Source organism: Anser anser, assembly GCF_964211835.1.
Source record: "Anser anser genome assembly, chromosome: 24".
Classification (NCBI taxonomy): Eukaryota; Metazoa; Chordata; class Aves; order Anseriformes; family Anatidae; genus Anser; species Anser anser.
In genome coordinates, this window is record NC_139745.1 from 464,248 (window position 1) to 483,011 (window position 18,764).

The 18,764-nt window shown below is 42.4% G+C and overlaps 1 protein-coding gene across 3 annotated transcripts in view; it reads left to right on the top strand.

Annotated features, from left to right (window-relative positions):
* The first annotated feature begins 367 nt into the window (after positions 1-367).
* RLF (RLF zinc finger) overlaps positions 368-18,764 on the top strand; it is a 51,990-nt gene continuing 33,593 nt past the window's right edge. Inside the window, exons 1-3 of one of the 3 annotated variants that reach the window (XM_083810158.1) lie at positions 368-712; positions 5,733-5,887; positions 13,640-13,721. In XM_083810158.1, the coding sequence (XP_083666284.1) occupies positions 500-712; positions 5,733-5,887; positions 13,640-13,721 (450 nt within the window). In that variant the 5' untranslated portion in view covers positions 368-499. Of the gene's footprint in view, positions 713-5,732; positions 5,888-13,639; positions 13,722-18,764 lie in introns of those variants that run through there. The other 2 variants (XM_083810160.1, XM_083810159.1) reach the window with 2 other exon arrangements.

Here is an 18,764-nt window from a genome sequence, read left to right on the forward strand (position 1 = left end):
CAGATAATCTTACCCTGAAATTACCTAGCACTGGGCTATCTGCTTGTGCTGACTCTGGGGCCAGCAGCAGACATTTACAGCTCCTCTCGGCGACCTCCTCCCCAAACGCAGAGAAACGCCGGTGCCCACAGAGCTGCCAGCATACAACGGGCTGGCGTTGTACCCCCGTTTCCGAGCGAGGGAAGGGGAAGCGACAGACGAAGGGCCACGCGGACCGCCCGCACAACAGAGCGCTCGCGGGGCGGGGAGAGCCACGCGGACGCCTCAGGGCGCGCGGCCCCGCCCCACGCGCGGGAGCCAGAGGCGCGCGGAAAGGCCGGGGACGCTCGCTCGCCCCCTCCCCCCCCCGCGAGCCGAGGCAGGCTCCCGTCGCGGCGTGTGACGCCAAGCGGTAGGAGGTGCCCACCCTCTACCTTATCGGCGCCCCGGCTTTCAGATCACGTGGACGGCGAAGAGCGCGTTCTGTCACGTGCGCGTCACGTGACGCCGTCCCAGGACGATGAGGTCAGTGGCTGCGGATCACGTGATCCGTGCCTACGCGCTGTGGGGCTGGGTGCAGATGGCGGACGCTGAGGCCGAGGCGGCTCCGCGGCCCGAGATGCAGCGGCTCGTGGCGGCGCTCCGCGCCCGCCTCTGGCAGCTGCAGACGGAGCTCTGCGAGCAGGAGGTGTCGGAGGCTTCCTCCCGGGCCTACTGCCGGGGCTTCTGCCAGGTATGGGCCGGGCAGCGGCGAGTCGCGGCGCGGTCCGCAGGCCGCCTGTGGAGCTGCGGGCCTGCCGCGCCGCGCGCCCAGCGCTGCCGGGGGCGTGGGGCCGCGGGCCCGGGGGGCTCCGCTCGCTTCCCCCGCAGCTGCCGTGGCGCAGCGCGGTGGCCGCGGCGGCGCGCGCCGCTGCCGCCCGGGGACGTGCGCGGTGCGTCCGGCGGCGCCTCGCTGCTACCGGGGCCGGGCTGGGCCCTCGGGTCGGGAGAGCCTCCGCGGGTGGGCTGTGGTAGCGCTTTGGGCCTGGACGGCTTGTAGAGCCCCTGGGAGGTCCTTGCGAGTGAGCGAGCTCTCCCGGGCAGCTGGGCCGCGTGGCGTTTGCTCGGTGCGAGTTTGCTCAGGACCCGGACCTCAGATTTTCTGCTCTTTACCTAGTCGGGCATGGAAACTCCTCAGGCTTGGCTGAGCACTGCTATGGACCAAGCAGTACTCAATGGCCTATGAAGGCCTGCGTTCGATTTAAATCGCTAAATATGTTTATGGGTTCTGGTGATCCTGCCTAAATATTTTTTATGTGATGGTGAATACCGATATGCAGCCATCTGCAATTTCTGAATCAAGCCACTAACTTACAGTTACAGAAGAATAATTGCACGTGATTATTAGTGATGGAGATGATTTATTCATAAATAAATAACTTTAGTGGTTAATTATTGTTTCTCACACACCATCGCTTACTGTAAGCTCTAAGGTTAAATAATTAAGTTGTGTTAGAGAGCCTTTCCTGTTGAAACTGGAGAGATTATGTTCTTAAAAAAAGTTATGATCTAGTTTTCCCACACCTTAGTTGACACAGCCATTTGACATCTCTTTCTGAATAGTGAATAGCAAAATTCAGATGCCGTTTGTGACCAACAGCTTTACTGGTGCATTAGAGAGTGATAGTGTTCCATTTTTACATCCATAGGCTGTATACTTTGCCATGCTCTTCTTTTGGGAGAATGTTTTGTTTATTATGCAACAGAAAGGTTGCATAGGTTTTGGAATTCTTGCTTTGCAAACTGCAGGATGCTGCTTATACCTACTGCTGTGTGTCCCATGTCATGTGTACTTTTAAGATTTATGACCTTGCATTTCCATGGGACTCTATAATGTGTTACTTTTTCTTTGGTTCAGGTTTTGCTAAAATTATCTTCAATGCTATTTATTACATCAGAGCATTGAAACAAATACTTGGCGAACACTGGGCACAGGTTGTCAAGATGATCAACACATATAGATACCTCGTCACCCAGATTAGATTGACCGGTGCAGATGAAGCTGTACAGGCACTTGATCAATGGAATAAAATGATAATGCTGGCTTTTATAATTAAAAATACCTATAAAAAAGTGCACTTCTGTAGGTCTTTGTACTATAATTGAATGGTAATCTAACTTCAGAACATCATTATAGAATAGACAAAAATGGAAAAGACTTCATCCTTGAGTTGTCATCAGTTTTGGACGGTTTTGAATATCATGATTGTACTTGTAAGAGATCCAGAGGAAAATATGAAATTTAGACTGTCATCCTGCCACTTCAGTGAAGTGTGAATTTGTGATGTCACTGCACAGACAAACTGCTGTGGGTAGAGTATAATTTTACATCTTGGTTTCTCCTTCTAACTGAGGATGCTTGTGGATGTTGCATGGAGTTCCAGTGATGAAATTTTAAAAATAACCTAAGGTCATCTCCCTCTAATTGAAACTTTAATACAAAGTTAGGATGAGCTTTTTAACAGCTTGGAGAGTACCATTGATATCTTATCGTAAGTTTATCATGCTACAGCAGATCTTGCCTAGAGAGAAACTCACTTTCATCGGTTTAAATATGATCTGGGAATGTAGCTGCGATGAGGGAAGGAAAAGAAATATTTTAGGACAACAAGAGATTTGCCATCCTGTGCATACATTTGTGTCGTGGTTCTGCAGGGTGCTGTGGAAGTTACTGAGGCTGTCAGAGCACGACACATTAATAGCTTTCTTATGCTTGGAGCTATCTGGATGCTCTGTTTTGCTACATAGAAATTTGTACTGTCATGTGCTGTTTGCATTCTGGGAGTGATATTGGATGACTGTTTCCTCAGATACCTGCTTTTTGAGCAGGGGCCTAAGCTGTTACTGTTCAGCATAACACAACTAAGAAACTCGTGGAGCCTAAGTAGTGAGTTGGCTCTACAACTTCACGTAGTACAAATGTGATGCATTGTATGTTCAGATTATAAAGAACGTGTCTATTGCTGGAGCTCCGTAACAGTCAGCTAGTGTGAACAGTTTGTGTGTGTTTGAGGTTGCTCTGTCACAAATATGAAGAACATCTATCAGTAAGACAGAGCTTATACGATCTGAAAGAATCTCATCTGCACTTATGCAGCACCTATTGGCTTTCCAAAATTTTTGAAGGTGACATGGTTGAGGACTGTCAATTGTGATCAAGTATGTTTGAGAAGAGGTTGAATTCTTTTTGTTAAACAGATACTTAAAACAGTAACAAGAAATTAGGCAACTTGGATATGTTTAAATTAGTTCTGACCAAGAAATTAGATGCTACACAGGAAATGCGGATAAGCAGATATTCTAGCGTTTGGGAACATGGGAATCAATGCAGTACTGAGGACCTAGGCTGGTCTGTGGATTTTGCTGTAGCTGGTTACATGCAGCCCCTGTTTTTCTAACCTCACTCCCCAGTTAGATGGGCAATTGTCGATGAAGAAGGAGAGTGCATAAAGTAGCTGTGCATTATTAACCAGACTTCAGATGTTTGAATAATCTCTTTGGATAATAAAATCAGGCTGTAAGGCGGTACCTGCTATTAAAATTGTTACTTGACTATTTGTTAAACAAGTGTGTATAGTAAATGTTTGTCAAGTTAAAACTTTTCCAGTTTAGTCTTGTGTATGGACTGCTGGGAAGAGTCCCCAGTGGACTACTGAAATTTCTGTTATCTGTGAAATGACAGAAGAACTTTTAAGGGCTGCTGTGATATAGTTACTGCATTTTGCTTACTTATGAGTACACTAATAATAATGTTCAAAACTACGTATCTTTGAATTTCAAACTATTTAGTAAGTCTTTTATCTTGAATCTGTCTTGATTAATGCTGGTTTCAGTGTATATCTATTTAGGGAGAGCTTTCTGGTAATTGGCTACTCAAAGAAAAGCTAATTCTAGCTGATAAAGATAAGATTGCATTTAAGGAAGTGTACAGTGTGTTCTAGCAAAATTTATGTAATTTTTTGGAAACGTTCTACCCCATTTTATTGTCTGCATATGATCTAAATGTTTATCACAATTTTCAAGTACTAAATTGAGTATTTTTTTAATGGGTGTATTTTTAGGAAAGTGCAGAGATTGCTATACTCTATTTCTGCAGCCACTATAACGATAGGCTTGCTACTGGGTTTACTAAATAGATGACTTTACGATAGCCATCAATTACTTGAGTATCTCAGGGGATCACAGCTTGGTGGCCTTTGTAATTTAATGCTTTATATATGTTATATATAACTTGTCATGTTACCAAATCCTTTACAAGTTTGTTAGTGAAGCACTTAGACTGGTAACAAACTACTAGTAGTTTGTTGCTTCTGTTTTTGAGCTTTATGCAGTGCTTAAGGATGGTTTCTGTAAACTTCCAGTCTCCCAACCCCCCACCTCTTGAAAATTATTACTAATGTGGGTTTGGATAGTTTGTACCTTTTATTCATTTAGGAGTTACATTACTGAATTCTAGGAGATTAATCTGCAAAACAGTTCTGATTTTTTTAATGACTCCTAGATGGTAATTTATAAACTTTTTTCATTAAAGATCACACATGGTGTGCCAGTCATGTGGATGCCTGCAATGTTTTTTTCTACCCTAGGACTAGTGCTGCATAGTTAGATCACTGATAGGCACTGTATAGTCAAAAAAAAAAAAAAAAAAAGGTAGCATGTAGCCGGCTGCTTATTTCTTGCTGCTTTGAAAGCCTTAGAAGCTTGTCTGTTACAATGACTACATGTAATTTTAGTAAGCTCCCTGTTAAGTGGTGTCTTCTTTCTAATCATAATCTGATATAATTAAATATTTGTTCAAGGTTTTAAAACAAATTGATTGGTTGTGCCAGAGGCCCAGCTTGAAATGATATGGTGTGCGCTGATATGACTTGATCATAGTCATGACAATTTGGCTTGTATCAAACTATACCATGGAGCACTCTGAACTTTTTCCATACAGTCTTGGCCCTAAGAGTTCCAAAAACAGTCTTTTTGCCTTTTTTTCTTCATTGCAGCTAGCCTTAATTTGCACCTTGTTTGAGTTAGGGAGGGTATAAGATGAAAGATGAATTGTAATTGGTAAGAACATGAGCTAAATAGTCTGGAGTTTAAGGGTGGCATGCCTACAGAGAAAGGATGTTACTTGTGAAGCAAGCTATTAGTAGAGCTTTGCTGTCCTTGGTCCAGTGCCCTGCCTGCTCTCAATATTACTTTATAACTGGTAAGAAAATAACATGGTGGTGATCGAAATTTTAAAAAGATGGGGAGGTGTCATCCCTCTATTTTTTTTAAGCTTATTTTTCTTGAAACTGGCTGGATTTTAGTTTGCTTCTTCAAAACTGCCTGGGTAGGGTAGGATTGCTCTGGTCAAGTACTAAAATCAAGGGTAATTTCTGCATTTGGAAAATGACTGTGTAACAGGATGATCTAGATGCCATATTTCTCTTCTAATGTCTTCATGTTTGTTGTAACAGTAATATATGTATACTTAAAATGGTACAGCTGAGATCATGTTCTTAATTGCCTATTTGCTTCTGCATTCTCATTAGTAATAAAGACACAAGTGTTCCAGATGTGGTTCTGTCTTCATGGCAGTTGTACAAAAGAAGCCCTCCTTTGCAGTATAAACTTCTCAGTTCCAAGTTCTTCCGTTGTCTATTGTCGATTGCATATTGATGTTTGTATTTTAGATAAGTTTATTATGAGAACTTTAATGATAACTCATTTTCTTTCAGACACTACTTCAGTATGCTGGCAGTCGGGGTGCATCTGAACATGTTTTACCTTTTTTGGAAGTATATCGAATCTCCATCCAAAGCTTTGCTAATGCACGACCTTACTTGACTACAGAATGTGAAGATGTTCTTTTGGTACTTGGCAGGCTAGTGCTGTAAGTGTTAAGTTGATACACTAATGCTTTAAAATAAACATATATATATATATATATAAACAGAACTGTACTTTACAAATGAATGGGCAAGTTGATAAAATATGGAATAATACTTAATTTGACAACTGTGTTTAAGATTTATTGTCTAGTAAATATCTTTAGTATTTTGTTAATCATTCTACAAAACTGTACCCAAGCATTTTGTAAACTAACCTGAACAAGTGGTAAGGCTTTGTTCTTCTGTACTTGGATAAATATGATGGTATTGGAAAGACTCTGTCCCATTGTAAATGTTCTGAAAATTACTTTTTTAATAGGAAAAGCTTAGTCTAGTCCACTTAAATGGAAGTTTTAATGTTAGAGCTTCATGCGTGTATTAATAAACCTGCATTGCTTGCTCTGCAATTGCTTCCTGTGTGTGTGCTCTCACCTGTAATGCAAAGTAGTTCTGAGCAGGTCCCTTTCTGAAAACAATAAGCTGTTTTGTATTTATGATAGACCAAGTTGGACATGTGGGCTGTTGCTGTGGGATAGCCAAATGTAATTTAACCAGAGTTCTCTGATGAGTGTCTGTAGACAGACGATTTAAAGCAGAACGATTCTTGGATCAAAGAGGAGAACTGTTTTACTTTTTTTTTTGCGGTCCATCAGCAAAGTTGGGGTATCTTGTACTTCCTCGTAGTTGGTTTTAAATGTAGAGGTGCTATTCATGTTTGTAAAAAGTGTAGCATAAGGTTGTTCAGAAATCATCAGTTACGGCCCTTAGCCTTGTCAAACCTTCCTTGGTAAGATTTCATTCAAAGGCAGGAAGGTGAAGACCCAGAACCTTGACTATAACAATAATAGCATAAGAGTAATTCTGTCAGTCTTTCAGTGAGTTAATTTTTCTCTTATCAGTAGCTGGTCTGCTTTGTGATTTGAAGTCCAGCGTTCTTTTTGAGAAGGAGTTTGCAATGAACTCCTTGATCATACACTTGTTTTGTAATATACTAACTTCATTTATGTCAGTATTTCATAACCAGGTATCTTCATACAATGCCTAGATCTTTTTTTCTGGAGTTAAGAGAAGATGTGAACTAGGAGTGATTTGGTTTTTTTTTTTTTTTTTTTTTTCCTTCTGCCAATGAGAGAAAATGCATGAAATCAGAAAAAATGGAATCTGGAGGCTTAAACTGCTAAATCACTTGGCTGGTACCCAATACACTTTTTTTGCAAAATACCTTGATTGTTTTTGCAGACTGTCCCTTTATAGATAGTGTTCTCATCTTACTGTATTAATTACCTTGTGTATTCTTGTGGTTCCTATTCTAATTGTAAAAGTTTGTCTTTTGCTGTCCTTGCATGTAGAGTAATTCATGCTGGAGTAGTTTCTGTGTGTTTTTTTGGGGGGGTGGTATGTGGCAGGAATCCTAGTTCTGTGTCAGAACTGCTTAACAGAATTGCTTTTCTCTCACTGAGGAAAAGTCAGAACGTTCTGCTTCTGCTGACATGGTTTCTTCCATCTTCCAGTGTAAGGTACTTGTTTGTTGCGGCTTGTTTATTGTGGTGGAAAAGAGTAGAGGCTGGAATCATCCATGTTGTTGCTGTGATTATACTTGAGAGGAATCTAAAGAATGAGAAACTCAATGGGTGAGATCATAGATAGCTAGGCATGCCATTTACCTCATTTTGAGCTCTCCTGTGGCATTTTTTAATATAAATTTCCAAGGGAGTGAGAGAGAAGGTAAGGCAGATTAAAGACAAAAAATTAAGTTCCATGGGTGAGGAAGAATATTAACTGGTTAGGGTTGTGAAAGCATATTGTTCTGATGTAAGTAGGAGTTCTGGGAAGCAATTGGGATTACCCTCAGCTGTCATACATACTCTTTTCAGACTTGAACCCTGATAAGAAATAATACAAGTAAGCTTCCCATTTTAAAACAGAAGTGCTGTACTTACTATTGAAATCTTCCTACCATTCCACCATCCCTCCTGGGTGAGGGAAAAGAACATCTTCCTCCTGACATCCTTTTTAGCTGGGTGAGCCAGCAGTGGCAAAACTCAGTATACTGTGGCTTTCTGTGCCACTTGACCAGCTCAGCTGTGTGTTCACAGTAAATGATGGGGGGCTTCTACGTAATGTAGAAGCTATGCCCCCCATAAGAAATACGATGCTGATGCAGCGTGAGAACTTCTTGGTCTATCGTCTCACCTTAGGATACACAAGGAAAGCTTGGAGTGGTAACTGCTCGTGTGGTTTGCAGATTTGTTAAATGTTGCCGATGCATTAAATAATTGAGAAGGAATGTTCTTGGTCATGGCTGTGAAGGAAGTTGGGTCAAATAGAACTCAGACTGCTTGTTTCCACAGCTGTAAAGAACATGTTTCTGCTCCTGACACTCTCAAACACTGTAGCGTACTCTACTTTTTTTCATGATTGCTGTGAAGGCACTGGTTTGAAAGGGAGTTTACCATTTCCTCATCTTCAAAAAGGTGTCATATATTTTTTTCTCTGCTCTAAGTAGTAAAATGGGAGTTGATTAGACCAGTGAGTCTAATACATATTGCTCCCAGAAGGCAAGTCCTTGCTTCTCATAACACCTCTGTGAGGAGTCACATGTGATAGTCATATCTTTGTATATTTAACAGAGCATTTCTAGTAAACTGTTGTAATCTAACTCATTAACTCAAATTTATCACTCTGCTCTCTATCATTGAGTTAATTAAGCTCTCAACAAATGCAGGATAGCTTCTGGCTACAGGTGAACTAGTACTGCTGATAATCTGATGTATAATTAGTCATCTTTTTAACTCTAAGCAGCTTGAGATAAGAAGTTTTCTAATACGATTTAAAGATGAACACAATTCTGAAAGCTTCCAAAGTATTTTTTTAATTGCTCTTTAAATTCTTTAAATTTATATAAGTGGATGAGGTATAAAAGTTTACAATAAATTGTTTACGTACAATAGGGTTTTTTTTTTTGCCTAGTTATTCTTTCCAGAATAAAGAAAGTGAAATCAAGTAGAGTTTTGACTTAAAAGATATTCTGAAGTTGAATGTTAGAGACAGATGCTTTTTTAATACCAGAAACATTCAGGCACCCATTAGTGTTTATTTGCAATAATTGTGATTAAATTTTGGAATTAATTGACATATAGGTAGATACTGTGGTGGTCCTCGCAGAGTAAGGTAGAAAGGCTTGACTTCATGAAGTGATCCTGGTATTTTGATTTGTGGTCTTACTTGTGATACCTAAATTCCATTGAGATGCATGTAGTGCGTTTACATGGCAGGGTTTTGGTAGCAGGGGACTACAGGGGTAACTTCTGTGAGAAGAATCCAGAAGCTACCCCATGTTGGATGGGGGCCAGTTTCCGCTGGCTCCAACGGGTCCCTGTCCCCACAGCTGGCCAGAGCTGAGTCGATAAGTGATGTTTGTACCTCTGGGACAGCATATTTAGGAAAGGGGTAAAAAAACGCTGCACAGCAGCAGTGGGGGGAGAGAGAAACAGCCCTGCAGACACCAAGGTCAGTGTAGAAGCAGGGCAGGAGATGCTGAAGTTCCCCTGCAGCCTGTGGAGAGGCCCCTGGTAGAGCAGGCTGTCCCCTTACAGCCCATGGGTCCCATGTTGGAGCAGATTTCCACGCTGCAGCCCGTGGAGCAGGTGGATGTGGCCTGGAGGAAGCTGTAGCCTGTGGAAGACTGCCGCCAGGGCAGATTCAGGGCCAGAGCTGCAGCCCGTGGAGAGGGGACCATGCCAGGAGCAGGTGACTTGGCAGGAGCTGCTGCCCGTGGGGGACCCGTGTTGGAGCAGTTTACTCCTGATGGATGGACCCTGTGGTATGGACCCGTATCTGGAGCAGTTCCTGAAGAGCTGCTGCCTGTGGGAAGCCCCTGCAGGATCAGTTCAGGAAGGACAGCATCCCGTGGGAGGGACCCCATGTGGAGCAGGGGCAGAGGGTGACCGAGAAAGAGCAGCAGAGATGTGCTATAGGGTGACTGCAACCTCCACTCCCTGTTCCCGTGTGCTGCTCGAGGGGAGAAGGTTGAAGAGGGTGGATGGGTGGAAAGTGTTTCTAGTTTCTTTCCTTTGTTTCTCACTTCCCTAGCTTGCTAGTAATAGGTAATAAAGTTTACAAATCTCCCTTCTCTGAGTCTGTTTTGCCCATCACGATAATTGTTGAGCAATCTCCCTGTCCTTATCTCAACCCTTGAGCCCTTTGCGTAGTATTTGCTCCCCCTCCCCCTTTGAGGAGGGGGAGTGAGAGAGCAGTTGTCACGAAGCTTGGCTGCCCACCTGAGTAAAATCACCACAGTGCATCACAGTGAAGATAGATACAGGATTTGGGGGATAGAAGTGCACACTGAAGTACTGTATGACAAAAACCCTTTTGTACATTATTGGTTAGAAAACATGAAGTTGAGGAGAACCCCCAAACCTTTCTTCTTTAAAAATGCAAAGGAAAAAGAAGGTATTTAACCTTTGGTAGAGTAACAAGATGATACCATGCCTTTGAATTGCAGAGAGTAATGGTAGCTCAAAAGAATGATGCTAGGTTCTTTCTACAGCCAAAGCTGTTTTGTTCAGTACCAGTTGATTTCCTGTTTGGGAAGAATGGATGAGAACACAGAAGTTACCAAAAGAATTACTCCGAATGGCCATTCCTCACTCTTGCTACTAAGGAAGGCTGGGTGGTTTTTTTCCAGTTGAATGAGAGTCATTTTTTCTAAGAAAATATTAAAGACGATCAACTTGATTTTCTTGGGGGGGGGGGGGAGGAGAGATCAGAAATCTGTAATCAGAATATCCTGGACATTCTTGTGGTTCTGCTGTAAGCTGTTATATGTGGTGGTTGTACATACATGCTTCAGATTTCTCATCGAGTCACTTCTGAATATGAGTCCTTCGTGTTGGGATTGTGAGGTAGACTTAGACTCAAAAGATTCCTTGTTTTTTGATTCAACTCAGTCTTGTGTTACTACCTCAGACAATAATTTTGAGGTATAAATTCAGCCCTCTTGTCTTCATAGACCAACATCTTTATGTATATACACAGTGCTTTGAAAGACTAGTTTCAGAATCTTCTTCACTGCCCAAGTAGCACCTAAACCCTTAACTGCAAAAAAAAAAAAAGTATATTTGTAAAACCTTGTTTTGCCTTTTTGTTTAACCTTTATATTTTTATATAACCATTATCATATATATATGAAAAAGCAATATTTTAAAGAAAAAATTAAATAGTTAAATTAGTTAAATCTAAATAGTTAAATACTTAAATTAGCGGAAATAGGCAGGGTAGTTGACTGTTTAAAGTCTGAAAATGAGGTGCATATTAAAAGCACATTGACTGTGAGGTCTGCAAATATTTTATTTAATGAAATTTATCTCTCTATGACGTGTGAAAATTGGACATCCCAAGCAATCACATACCTAAAAATTTTTTTTAATTTGCATATGTTAAAATAGAGTTCAGCTCTTGTGAGGTTTGCTATTATTGTTTTTGATAATCAAGTAACAGCCACCTGGATCTAACTGTCTGGACTGGTGAATGAACTCTTATTGCCAGGCTTGAGTACAGTGGAAAAATAAGTCCCAATTATTTCATAATATTGAGACAAATGACCTTTAGAATATGTGGCAGTTCTGTTGCCCACTTTCTCTTGGGCATAGAAATGACAGGGATTTTAGAGTCTGATTATTTGAATAATTACTGAATGGTAGTGGGGAAGGCTATTCTTTTTATCTGCATGTCTGGAAGTGTTTAGAGCTTTTGCAGGTTTAAACTACTATTTAAAGGAACAGTACTGGGGAGCTGTGAAAGCAAGCTTCTGAAATGTAAAAAAGGTAAACAAGATGGTAATTAAGTATTCTTGCATTTGATTTTGTTTACCTTATATCATAGAATCAGAATGGCTTGGGTTGGAAGGGACCTCAAAGATCATCTAGTTCCAATCCCCTTGCCATGGGCAGGGATGCCACCCACTAGATCAGGTTGCCCAGGGCCTCATCCAACCTGGCCTTGAACACCTCCAGGGATGGGGCAGCCACAACCTCTCTGGGCAACCTGTTCCAGTGCCTCACCACCCTCTGAGTGAAGAATGTCCTCCTAACATCTAATCTAAATCTCCCCTCTTTTAGTTTAAAACCATTCCCCCTTGTCCTGTCATTATCTGAGTAGGCAAGGAGTTGCTCTCCATCTTTTTTTATAAATCCCCTTAAGTACTGAAAAGCCACAACGAGGTCACCCCAGAGCCTTCTCTTCTTCAGGCTGAACAGCCCCAGCTCTCTCAGCCTTTCTTTGCAGGAGAGGTGCTCCAGCCCTCTGATCATTATTGTAGCCCTCCTCTGGACCTGCTCTAACAGCCCCATGTCCTCCTTGTGCTGGTAGCCCCAGACCTGGATGCAGTAGTCCAAGTGGGGCCTCACAAGGGCAGATCAGAGGGGGACAATCACGTTCCTCGACCTGCTAGCCACTCATCTTTTGATGCAGCCCAGGACACAATTGGCCTTCTGGGCAGCAAGCATGCACTGCTGGCTCATGTTGAGCTTTTCATCCATTAGAGCCCCCAAGTCTTTCTCTGCTGGGCAGCTCTCAATGAGTTCTTCTCCCAGTCTGTACTCATGTCTGGGATTGCCCCGACCCAGGTGCAGCACCCTGCACTTTGACTTGTTGAACCTCATTAGGTCCATATGCGTCCACTTCTCAAGCTTGTCCAGGTTATATGACTGTAGAATGTGGCTGAAAGCTGCTAAGGTATAACATTTTGCAGGTAACTGTTTAATGTCTTTGTCAAAAGCCAGAGGAAAAGGGAGAAGTCATTGTTTTTGGGTAGTAACCTTTTCTGAACTCACGTTTGCCTTGTGGACATCTACCTTTTCCCCTTCCTTAAGCTCAGCTCTTATGTCTGTGGGAAGAATGAATGTGTTGTCATGTTACGTCTTATATTTAGTATTTGGGACTGGAGGTTTTGAACAAGGATTAGTGTGAGTTGGAACTATCTTACAGTATAGGTGTACCTTAGAAATTATTCAGTGTATTTGTTATATTTGGAGTCTTAGATTGGTTTTCTTTCTTAATGTCGACATGAGTTGCAAGAACACTTTAGCTGTATGTCCATCTTGTGATACCTCTAGGCATAGTGTCATAGTTGATGCACTTAGTTTGAACAGGTCAAAGTGTTTTTGTATGGCAGTTGGTGTTTAGGTAGTTCATATGCCCAGTACAGGATTAGATTACTCCCCCCCGCCCCCATTCATGAAGGGAATAGACAATAGTCTTCCCATTGCTTTCCCACAAAAAAAGTGATCGGTGTTCTCTATGACATTCCCCTGAAATGAGGAGGACGTACTAAATGCGAACAGTTGTTTCTCTTTTGTTTCTTAAAAGGGATAGCATTAGCCTGATGGTTTAAATGAAGGAGTATTAAGTAGGTCTCACTTTCTCCTCTTTCTGTTTTGGAAGAGCAGAAATGGTACAAGAATCTTGAGCTATATTGAACAGACTTTATTTGGTTATAAGACTAGAAGTAATCTTATCCTAGCAAGACTGTGCACAGTAAAAAGGAGTACTTTTTGAAAAGGAATACTCTTTGCTATGGCACCTGATGCCTGATTCTGAGGTTGTTGCTGGCTTTTGACTGATTTGTGCAGTCAAAAATATTTGCTGCTGTCACTTGTTATCTGAATGTCAAGTAACGTGCCACAAATGTAATTTATCATAAAAACGGAATTTGTTCAGGTAGCTCGCTTACTTGCCTCTTACTTTTTCAGGAGTTGTTTTGAGCTACTGCTTTCAATTCCTGAAAGTGAATTGCCACACGAGGTGTGGCTAGGATTCCATCAGTCTATACAGGTAAGTGTTCTAGATTTTTTTTCCTATTTTATGTGTGTGTGTATACGTATGTATTTATTTGGTTTTTAGATCCATATTCAATCTTTATTCAAGTTTAGTATCAAATATTTTAAGAAGAAACACATACAGCACACTATGTTGATCCTGTTTAGCATGCAATCTGAGATGTATGTCCTTTGATGAGATGTCCTTTGAAACTAGAAGAATAGCTGACTACAGTGAAATTTTTGGCAGGTGCTGACTCTGAGCCTAGCTGCCAGCTGATATACTGAAAGGTTCCACTCCAGGTGCAGTAGTTAATGGGTGCCACAGAGACAATCCTGGGGGACTGATGAGGCTGTATGAGGCTATACATCCATATATGTTGACTGATTGACAGTCACCATGTGCAACATGAAAGGAGGTTCACTGAGATGATTGCCTGAGTTGACTGAAGTGACTGACTGCATTGATCTTCATACTTCAGTTAGAAATAAAAAATTAAAGGGCTTTCTGAGGTGGCCACTATTATCCTCAGTTGTTAGTGGACTTATGCATGATAACATCATAGGCAGTAAGACCTGAAACAAGGAAAGCTGTGGATTTTTAGGTCTGTGTTTTTGTTTTTTTTTTTTTAATAAATTCAGCTACTGTTTTGATGCCCCTCTTCTGCCACTCCCCCTGAATTTTACCTGTTCTACATTGTGCTTTTCTTGACAGCAAAAATCTAAATGGCCAGGCAACATTTGCAACAGCAGTATTAGCAGCCTTGGGCTGACTAGCAAATTTGTAACTACACAGCAGCAACTACAGCAAGAGAACCATAGTAAATCTTGATTTGTTTAACGGTTTGTCTGAGAGTAGTAGATGGAGTAATGGAACAGCTCTGAAGTACTGTTTTGAAGACTAAAGACTACAAAAGCTTTTGTGAAGATCTGAGTGGAAAATTAGTGTCTATACCTGATCTGAGATTAAAATATTAGGATGGATCTGTAATCCAAGTGATTCTTAATCATAAGTACCATTAATAGACAGCAAATCTCAGCTACTATAATGCAATGTTCAAAAAATATACTTGTTTGCTTTTTGGCACTTGTTGGTTGGAAAGTGTTTGCTGGGTGTATGCTTATCCTGTCAATAGATGGGGTAAGTTCATGTAACGAGGAGTTGGCATTTCCCTATCTCTGCCTTGCAGAATTGTGTAGAGCTGAAAATTGTTTCTAATCAAGTTTTCTTCTGGTAAATATCTTGGAGTTGCTTGAACAGATATTTGAGTGATGCTGCTATATGCAATGTGTGCTGAGAATTCCCAGTGACTTCTTAAAGCTGTCTCTTGCGCTATTGCTACATTAAACCACTTATATGATTTTAATTGAATGATGCTACAGGAATTGGCATAAATTCTTAAGACTTGCAGTTGAATCCTTCATTAATGCTTTATCTTCAGATTCTTCAGAGAATTTCAATGTAAATGATGCCCTCAAAGGAAAAGTAGGCTGCTTACTATGGGTTTTCTGTTAGTGACAAGTCGATTTCAGTTGCTTTTCTTAATACTTTCTTTAAGAAAAGATGAAGAATCCTTTCTCTTGTTTCAAGATAGAACTGTGAGGAACCTGGCACTCCTTGCCTTTATTCAATCAAAATTAATTAAAAGGTCAGTTTTACCTCATTCCAAGGTCTTACACATGTTAAATGTCTTCATAAAGTGCTGTAGCTCAGTAAAATCTTGCTGGTTTCAGTATATCTGGTAAAATTCAAAGTCATAGGCTGTTTTTTGACTCTCTGATCTGATCTATGAGTGAACACTCAGGAGTGTTAAAAGATAAAGCTGAAATATTAATATGTGAGAGGGTAGTGCAAAATGGATGCTATGACAACCGAATGTATAAGAATGCCATACGATAGTTCACCTGGAAGGGACCTTCAAAAATCAGCTAGTTCAACTGCCTGATCTCTTCAGGCTAACCAAAAGTTAAAGCGTATTAATGAGGGCATTTTTCCAATTGCCTCTTGAACACTGCCAGGCATGGGGCATCAGCCACCTCACTAGGAAGCCCGTTCCAGTGTTTGACCACCCTCGTGGTAAAGAAATTTTTCCTAATGTCCAGTCTGAACCTCTCCTGGCGCAGCTTTGTGCCATTTCCGTGCATCCTGTGATCAGTTACTGGGGAGAAGAGACCGGCACCTCCCCCTATGCTTCCCCTCCCCAGGGAGTTGCAGAAAGCAAGTAGGTCACCTCTTAGCCAGCTCTTTGTTGCCCTCCTCTGGATGTATCTTAATATCCTTTTTTAATTGTGGGGCTCAAAACTGCATACAGTATTCAAGGTGAGGCCACACCAACGCTAGCTATAGCAGGAGAATCACCTCTTTTGACCAGCTGGCTATGCTGTGTTTAATGCACCCCAAAATCAGGTTTGCCCTCTTGGCTGCCAGGGCACACTGCTCCCATTGAGCCTGCTGTCAGCCAGCACGCGCAGATCTCTTTCAGCTGAGCTGCTCTCCAGCCACTCATCTCCCAGTCTGTATCTGTGTCTGGCCTCACGCCTCCCCACCTGCAGCACCCGTCATTTTCCTTTGTTGAACTTCGTTCTGTTGATGATTGTCCAGTCTACATACATCCCTGTGCAAGGCTGCCTATCCCTGAAGAGAGAATCAACAGCATCTCCCAGGTTAGCAAACGTGTTAAGGATGCATTTAACACCTGCTTCTAGATCACCAATAAAAATGTTGAACAGAACCGGCTCTAGAATTAAGCCTTGGGGATCACTGTTGATGACTGGATGCCTGCCAGATGTAGACCCGTTTGCTATAACCGTTTGAGCTTTGCCACTCAGCTGGTTCTTGACACAGCATAGTATGAACCTGTTTGTCTCACAGTTGGACAATTTGTCTAGAAGGATGCTGTGAGTGAAGGTATCAAAAGCCGTACTAAAGTCCAGGAAGATTACATCCATTGTCTTCCCTTCATCTGCTGAGCAGGTAACCTTATCATAGAAGATCAAATTACTAAGGCAGGACTTTCCTTTGATTGACCCGTGTTGACTGTGCCTGCCAACAGCTTTGTTCTTTAAATATTCCCGGGACAACCTTCTCTGTATCTTTTCCAGGGACTGAGGTATACACTAAATTTAAACTAATAGGTCAGTGTTTTCCTGGGTCTTCTGTCATGCCCTTTTTGTACATATGTATAACATTGGCCAGCTTCCAGCCAGCAGGGACCTGCCTAGAGTCCCAAGACCTTTGGTAAATTGCAGAGAGGAGTCCAGGTATAGTGTCTGCTAATTCCTTCAGCACTCTGGGGTGAATCCTGTCTGGCCACATGGACTTAAGATGTTGAGCTGATGCAACTGTTCCCTTACCAGTCCCAAGATATCCTTCAATTGCCTGAAGAATAGCTCATCTGTGCAATCATCCTGGGTGGGTGCTCAATAGCAGACACCTGTGACGACATCTGCATTGTTATCCATCTCCTTAATCCTCACCCAGAGGCTCTCTGCTGTGTCATCCCTAATAGCAAGGGCTATTGTTCAGTCTCATCTATCCCTTACATATTGAAAAGACTGCCTGATGACATATAGGTGAGAAAGATGAAAAGTGCAAGCTTTGAAAATGTGCTTCTATTTGTTTTGTGGATAGGATGCAGGATTTACCTGCACACCTGTAATAGTTTTCTTAGTCACCAAAGTCTGAGTCTACAGTGATGTACACAGACTTATGTTTGTGACTGCCACTTGTAGGAATTCCGGACTGAGGTTGCACACTTCATAAATATGAATTCAAATCAGTTTATTGTTACTGACTTCTGAAGCTGCCCTGAGGTTCTAACGTGAGCATCTTCTGGCATCAGGGCTGACGTAAGCATTAAATTTGTCATTTATCTATCTGAATCTACTGGCACACTATATAGCTGTGTTTATGTAAGCGGGGAATTTGTCTTATGTTAATTAAAAATAAATAACATCCTCCCTGTGGAGCTCTTTCTGCTGAATTTGGTTTCCTGGTCCCAGCTGTGCTGGAAAGAAAGACTTGAGAGGAAGAACAGCTGTGTGAGCATAATGATTGCTTTGGTAATGTTTCCATATGCTTAAATACATCCTGAAACCTGTGTGCGCTGTAGCTCTTTTTTAGGCTTAGTGCTGTTGGTTAAGAGCAGTTTGGGCTTTGGTTAGGAGCACACCAGTGGTGTTCCCCAGGGGTCAGTGTTGGGGTCCATCCTCTTTAATATCTTTATTGATGATTTGGATGAGGGAATTGAGTGCACCCTCAGTAAGTTCGCAGATGACACCAAGTTGGGGGGAAATATCAATCTGCCGGAAGGTAGGAAGGCCCTGCAGAGGGACCTGGACAGGTTGGGTCGATGGGCAGAGGCCAAGGGATGAGGTTCAGCATGGCTAAGTGCTGGGTCCTGCACTTTGGTCACAATCCCATGCAACGCTACAGGCGTGGGGCAGGGTGGCTGGAAAGCTGTGCAGAGGAAAAGGACCTGGGGGTGCTAATCAGTGCTCATCTGAATGTGAGCTGGCCATGTGTCCAGGTGGCCAAGAAGGCCAATGGCATCCTGGCTTGTATTGGGAATAGTGTAGCCAGCAGGAGCGGGGAGGTGATCGTCCCCCGTACTCTCTGCTGGTGAGGCCACACGTTGAGTGCTGTGTTCAGCTTTGGGTGCCTCCCTGCAAAAAGGATGTCGAGGCCCTGGAGTGTGCCCAGAGAAGGGCTGCGAAGTTGGTGAAAGGCCTGGAACACAAGTCCTGTGAGGAGTGGCTGAGGGCACTGGGGTTGTTTAGTCTGGAGAAGAGGAGGCTCAGGGGAGACCTTATTGCTCTCTACAACTTCCTGAAAGGAAGGTGTGGGGAGCTGGGGGTCAGCCTCTTCTCACAGGTAACTAGTGATAGAACAAGAGGGAAGGGCCTCAAGTTGCACCAGGGGAGGTTTAAGTTGGAAATTAGGAGATGTTTCTTCTCAGGGTAGTCAGGCATTGGAATGGCCTGCCCAGGGAGGTGGTGGAGTCACTGTCCCTGGGGGTGTTCAAGGAAAGGTTGGATGTGGTGCTTAGGGACATGGTTT